The 6879-nt window shown below is 38.1% G+C and overlaps 2 protein-coding genes across 2 annotated transcripts; one reads left to right on the top strand and one right to left on the bottom strand.

Moving 5' to 3' along the window:
* Positions 1–6: 6 nt before the first annotated feature.
* On the bottom strand, positions 7–2534 carry LOC125774554 (E3 SUMO-protein ligase ZBED1-like). Its single transcript, XM_049444676.1, has 2 exons — positions 2290–2534; positions 7–2217 (listed from the first exon to the last, which is right to left on the bottom strand). Exon 2 carries the CDS (start codon positions 2206–2208, stop codon positions 415–417), a length of 1794 nt encoding a protein of 597 aa, XP_049300633.1. The 5' UTR covers positions 2209–2217; positions 2290–2534; the 3' UTR covers positions 7–414.
* A 739-nt stretch (positions 2535–3273) lies between these two features.
* Positions 3274–5378, top strand: LOC125774555 (E3 SUMO-protein ligase ZBED1-like). Its single transcript, XM_049444677.1, has 2 exons — positions 3274–3518; positions 3591–5378. Exon 2 carries the CDS (start codon positions 3916–3918, stop codon positions 5215–5217), a length of 1302 nt encoding a protein of 433 aa, XP_049300634.1. The 5' UTR covers positions 3274–3518; positions 3591–3915; the 3' UTR covers positions 5218–5378.
* Positions 5379–6879: the final 1501 nt, after the last annotated feature.

Raw genomic sequence — 6879 nt, 5'->3', positions numbered from 1 at the left:
TGAAAGTACCGAATGTTATGTTAATCGAAATGTTTTTACAGACTTTTTTCGAAATCGTTCAGAACCGTCTCTGAATTGAATGCTCTGATACTGATAGTGTCTTTTAACCCACACATTTCTTCTGGTTCTACTTCCTTCTACATCTGTCATATTGTCCTTCATCTTTCGTTTATATTTACAATAAAATCAATACTTTAAATAAGATTGTAAATATAATTTACCACTATCGACTTATTTTTTTGGATAGGATCAGAATACTATAATAGGATATGAGGTGAGTCCTATCGTAATCTTTCTTTTTTGCTAAAAAAATAAACTATTGAACGGCTACGATTCTTGCATTTTATTAAATTGAACATATGATTACATTACTATCTATTTATTTGCTATCAGCTCATTACTAAACTATAAGACTTACAGGTTATGGTAATTTTGTTTTATAAAAATGATTTCTTTTAATTTTTTTGATGTCAATCTATTTCTTTTTTCTGTAAGAATGTTACCTGCCTTCGAAAAAATTCGTTCACATGGAACAGAAGACGCAGGAATGCTCAAATATTGTTTGGCAAAATATGATAACGTTGGATAAATCACTTCTCTTTCCTTCCACCATAGAAATGGATCACATTTGACCTGTAATTTTTTTTCCGAAATGTAGCGATCCAGCTCAAGAGCAGCAAGAATTCTTGCACTTGATGTGTGCTCGCTTTGGTGAACTTTTTTCAGTGGTTGCCATATGTCGTCATCGCTATCAAGATCTTTTTCTGCATTGTCTTTAATTTGTGTATCCATTCTATTTTGGAATGGAATCATCTTTTCTATCATATGCGTGTACACATTTTGGTACTGCGCGTCGCTTCCTAAAAATCCATCTTTTTTGAGCCTTGGGTCTAGTAAAATCGCATACGAAACTATTTCAAGATTGTTCGTTGTTTCGAACCTAGTTTTTAGACCCAGTATAAGATCATCTACTAAATCAATAACCTTGTGATGTAGTACTTCCTTTTCTTTTTTTTCAATAATTTTTTGCAATAAGGACCTAGTTAAAAACCCCATTGTTGAAATTGATATCGTTTTTTCCGCCATAATTTCGATTGTAACCGTATTGAACAGCTTTAAGATCTTAGTAGCTTGTTCTATAATGAGCCAATCTTCTTCCTCTAGCTTGCATGAGATTTTCAAAGTTGCAATACAAGATGCTAGTGGAATTCGGTTTTGTTTGAAACGATCCAACATTTCGTATGTTGAATTCCATCTGGTAGGGCAATCTTGTTTAATTTTTAATAGCGGATGATTCAAGCTAGTTTGCATTTCGGCCAGCTTTTGGGCAGCTTTTGAGCTTTTTTTGAAATGCATAACGATGCTTTTTACGTTCTCAATCGTTGATTTTATCTTTTGAAGGCCTCTTTGAACCACTAAATTTAACGTATGGGCACCACACGGGAGATGAGAAAGATTTAATATAGTTGCAGCTGATTTCATGTTGGTCGCATTATCCGTGACCAAAGTAAATAATTTATCGGAAATTTCAAAGGTATTAGTTACAGTCGTTATCCAATCGGCTATATTCTTTCCCGTATGGGTAATTGAAAAATCTGAACATTCCAATAAATACGAACACAGTTCGTATTTATTATTTATGAAATGAGCAGTCACTGCACAAAAATTATCATTATTAATGCTAGTCCAACAATCTGCTGTCAGTGATACAGTTGAAGCTATGAGTAATTTACTTTTCACCACCTCCAAAGTTTCGTTGTAAAGTGCCGGTAATGCTGCATTAGAAATACTTTTTCTTGTTGGCAGTTCATATTTAGGGTTTAAAGCTTTAACGAAATCTCCAAAATATTCATTTTCAACTATTGAAAAAGGATGATATTCTTTACATATCATTAAAAGCAATAGAGAATCGATTTTTTTTTTTGATTCCGAGCTCATTGGTTTGCTGGGTTGAAAAAAATTGGTAATTGTGGTGCAGACGTTTTGTTGGCCGGAAGTACCTTCTAGAGGGGAATCTATTTCAGAATTTGTTGTCGACAGCGGGTTACTCCTGTACAGCGGAACGGTTGGGTGTTTACGACCGATATGCCTTTTCAAGTTTGATGTTGATCCCTTGCAGTACGAAACTATCTGCTGACAGTAGCGACATTTAGCACCACTTTCAGATTTCGTGAAATGCTGCCATATATCGCTGGTCATGTGTGCCATAGCGCCGAGCTGAAAAGTACATGGTTACAATGTAAGATTAATTTTCTATTGCTTGTAAATCAGTAGCCGTTTTTCCTATACCTCTTTGTAAGACGGACGTGACCAATAGAATTCGAGTTCTCTCCAACTTCAGATAACAGGCGCTTTGAAGTAATGCCCAGTACGTCACCGGTGAAGTCGAAGTAATCGCCTGATCGCCGAAGAATCTCTTTTGCACTATGCACGGATCTTGCACTTGCAACAGTTCGCAAAAAAATTTCACTGGCCTATGTGTATTCAGGAGCTAATCACGTTGAATCAAAAGTAAGCACGCCACTGGTAAAGTAATCGTCTGATCGCCGAAGAATCTCTTTTGCACTGTGCACAGATCTGACTTGCAATGGTTCACAAAGAATTTCACTAGTATGAGCATTTTCTAAGGAAAATGTATTGTTTGGCACTGTCTATACCATCAACACTGTCGATATATAATCAGAGTGTGGTACAGATACTAGTACAGATTGCAGCGATAACACTATTGTACAGTCTGAGCTGTGAGCTATCTGATCCTTAGTGTGTGCTTTGCTTCACTAGTATGTGTGCGTTACAGGGAAACACAATTGATAGGGTGCGGTGAGCCGACTTTAGGGAATCGCGCAAGCGAATATGAAATACGGGACGATTGATATAGAAACTGATTGATATAGAAATTTTGGCTGATTCGCTAAAGTATTGGGTGTTTCTATATCAATCGTCCCGTATTTCATATTCGCTTGCGCGATTCCCTAAAGTCGGCTCACCGCACCCTATCAATTGTGTTTCCCTGTAACGCACACATACTAGTGAAGCAAAGCACACACTAAGGATCAGATAGCTCACAGCTCAGACTGTACAATAGTGTTATCGCTGCAATCTGTACTAGTATCTGTACCACACTCTGATTATATATCGACAGTGTTGATGGTATAGACAGTGCCAAACAATACATTTTCCTTAGAAAATGCTCATACTAGTGAAATTCTTTGTGAACCATTGCAAGTCAGATCTGTGCACAGTGCAAAAGAGATTCTTCGGCGATCAGACGATTACTTTACCAGTGGCGTGCTTACTTTTGATTCAACGTGATTAGCTCCTGAATACACATAGGCCAGTGAAATTTTTTTGCGAACTGTTGCAAGTGCAAGATCCGTGCATAGTGCAAAAGAGATTCTTCGGCGATCAGGCGATTACTTCGACTTCACCGGTGACGTACTGGGCATTACTTCAAAGCGCCTGTTATCTGAAGTTGGAGAGAACTCGAATTCTATTGGTCACGTCCGTCTTACAAAGAGGTATAGGAAAAACGGCTACTGATTTACAAGCAATAGAAAATTAATCTTACATTGTAACCATGTACTTTTCAGCTCGGCGCTATGGCACACATGACCAGCGATATATGGCAGCATTTCACGAAATCTGAAAGTGGTGCTAAATGTCGCTACTGTCAGCAGATAGTTTCGTACTGCAAGGGATCAACATCAAACTTGAAAAGGCATCTCGGTCGTAAACACCCAACCGTTCCGCTGTACAGGAGTAACCCGCTGTCGACAACAAATTCTGAAATAGATTCCCCTCTAGAAGGTACTTCCGGCCAACAAAACGTCTGCACCACAATTACCAATTTTTTTCAACCCAGCAAACCAATGAGCTCGGAATCAAAAAAAAAAAATCGATTCTCTATTGCTTTTAATGATATGTAAAGAATATCATCCTTTTTCAATAGTTGAAAATGAATATTTTGGAGATTTCGTTAAAGCTTTAAACCCTAAATATGAACTGCCAACAAGAAAAAGTATTTCTAATGCAGCATTACCGGCACTTTACAACGAAACTTTGGAGGTGGTGAAAAGTAAATTACTCATAGCTTCAACTGTATCACTGACAGCAGATTGTTGGACTAGCATTAATAATGATAATTTTTGTGCAGTGACTGCTCATTTCATAAATAATAAATACGAACTGTGTTCGTATTTATTGGAATGTTCAGATTTTTCAATTACCCATACGGGAAAGAATATAGCCGATTGGATAACGACTGTAACTAATACCTTTGAAATTTCCGATAAATTATTTACTTTGGTCACGGATAATGCGACCAACATGAAATCAGCTGCAACTATATTAAATCTTTCTCATCTCCCGTGTGGTGCCCATACGTTAAATTTAGTGGTTCAAAGAGGCCTTCAAAAGATAAAATCAACGATTGAGAACGTAAAAAGCATCGTTATGCATTTCAAAAAAAGCTCAAAAGCTGCCCAAAAGCTGGCCGAAATGCAAACTAGCTTGAATCATCCGCTATTAAAAATTAAACAAGATTGCCCTACCAGATGGAATTCAACATACGAAATGTTGGATCGTTTCAAACAAAACCGAATTCCACTAGCATCTTGTATTGCAACTTTGAAAATCTCATGCAAGCTAGAGGAAGAAGATTGGCTCATTATAGAACAAGCTACTAAGATCTTAAAGCTGTTCAATACGGTTACAATCGAAATTATGGCGGAAAAAACGATATCAATTTCAACAATGGGGTTTTTAACTAGGTCCTTATTGCAAAAAATTATTGAAAAAAAAGAAAAGGAAGTACTACATCACAAGGTTATTGATTTAGTAGATGATCTTATACTGGGTCTAAAAACTAGGTTCGAAACAACGAACAATCTTGAAATAGTTTCGTATGCGATTTTACTAGACCCAAGGCTCAAAAAAGATGGATTTTTAGGAAGCGACGCGCAGTACCAAAATGTGTACACGCATATGATAGAAAAGATGATTCCATTCCAAAATAGAATGGATACACAAATTAAAGACAATGCAGAAAAAGATCTTGATAGCGATGACGACATATGGCAACCACTGAAAAAAGTTCACCAAAGCGAGCACACATCAAGTGCAAGAATTCTTGCTGCTCTTGAGCTGGATCGCTACATTTCGGAAAAAAATTACAGGTCAAATGTGATCCATTTCTATGGTGGAAGGAAAGAGAAGTGATTTATCCAACGTTATCATATTTTGCCAAACAATATTTGAGCATTCCTGCGTCTTCTGTTCCATGTGAACGAATTTTTTCGAAGGCAGGTAACATTCTTACAGAAAAAAGAAATAGATTGACATCAAAAAAATTAAAAGAAATCATTTTTATAAAACAAAATTACCATAACCTGTAAGTCTTATAGTTTAGTAATGAGCTGATAGCAAATAAATAGATAGTAATGTAATCATATGTTCAATTTAATAAAATGCAAGAATCGTAGCCGTTCAATAGTTTATTTTTTTAGCAAAAAAGAAAGATTACGATAGGACTCACCTCATATCCTATTATAGTATTCTGATCCTATCCAAAAAAATAAGTCGATAGTGGTAAATTATATTTACAATCTTATTTAAAGTATTGATTTTATTGTAAATATAAACGAAAGATGAAGGACAATATGACAGATGTAGAAGGAAGTAGAACCAGAAGAAATGTGTGGGTTAAAAGACACTATCAGTATCAGAGCATTCAATTCAGAGACGGTTCTGAACGATTTCGAAAAAAGTCTGTAAAAACATTTCGATTAACATAACATTCGGTACTTTCACACAATTCATCAATGCAATCAAAATAAACCCAACAGCACCAAGCGTTTGTCTACTTGATAAAAAAAAGTCTACCCGTTTATGAAAGATACACGCAGAGCAAAAGGCGAAGAAAACGAAATAAAAATCATCAAATCAAAAAGAAAACAGTGCGTACTGTGAAGTCATACTAGCCGACTACGATTCCGGATGGTTCCAGCAGTTCCAGCAGTTGCAGTGGTTCCAACAGTTCCAACGGTTCCAACGGTTCTAGCTATTCCAACGGTTCCAGTGGTTCCAACGGTTCCAACGATTCCAAATGTTCCGACAGTTCCAACGATTCCGACGGTTCCGGACGATTTCGAACGGTTCCGGACGATTCCGAACGATTCCGGACGATTCCGGACGGTTCCGGACAATTCCGGACGATTCCGAACGGTTCCGGACGGTTCCGGACGATTCCGGACGGTTCCGGACGATTCCGGACGGTTCCGGACGATTGCGGACGATTCCGGACGGTTCCGGGCGATTCCGGACGATTCCGGACGATTCCGGACGGTTCCGAGTGGAACCGTCAATTCCATTTCTTCGGAATCGGAACTGGAATCACACGACCCGGAGCCGGATCGGAACCGTGGGTGCATTCCACCGAACCCATCACTATGGCTAATGTGTTTTTGCTAAGGTGACTTGGCTAATGTGTCTTGGCTAATGTGTCTTGGCTAATGTGTGTCGGCTAAGGTGTCTTGGCTAATGTGTCTTGGCTAAGGTGTCTTGGCTAATGTGCCTTGGCTAATGTGTCTTGGCTAATGTGTCTTGGCTAATGTGTCTTGGCTAATGTGTCTTGGCTAATGTGTCTTGGCTAAGGTGTCTTGGCTAAGGTGTCTTGGCTAAGGTGTCATGGCTAAGGTGTCTTGGCTAATGTGTCTTGGCTAAGGTGTCTTGGCTAATGTGTGTTGGCTAATGTGTCTTGGCTAAGGTGTCTTGGCTAATGTGTTTTTGCTAAGGTGTCTTGGCTAATGTGTCTTGGCTAATGTGTCTTGGCTAATGTGTCTCGGCTAATGTGTCTTAGCTAATGTGTCTTTGCTAATGTGT

This window comes from Anopheles funestus, unplaced genomic scaffold, assembly GCF_943734845.2.
Source record: "Anopheles funestus unplaced genomic scaffold, idAnoFuneDA-416_04 scaffold_27_ctg1, whole genome shotgun sequence".
Lineage (NCBI taxonomy): Eukaryota > Metazoa > Arthropoda > Insecta > Diptera > Culicidae > Anopheles > Anopheles funestus.
The sequence above is the reverse complement of the archived record's forward strand: the minus strand, read 5'-3'. Positions and strand labels throughout refer to the sequence as shown.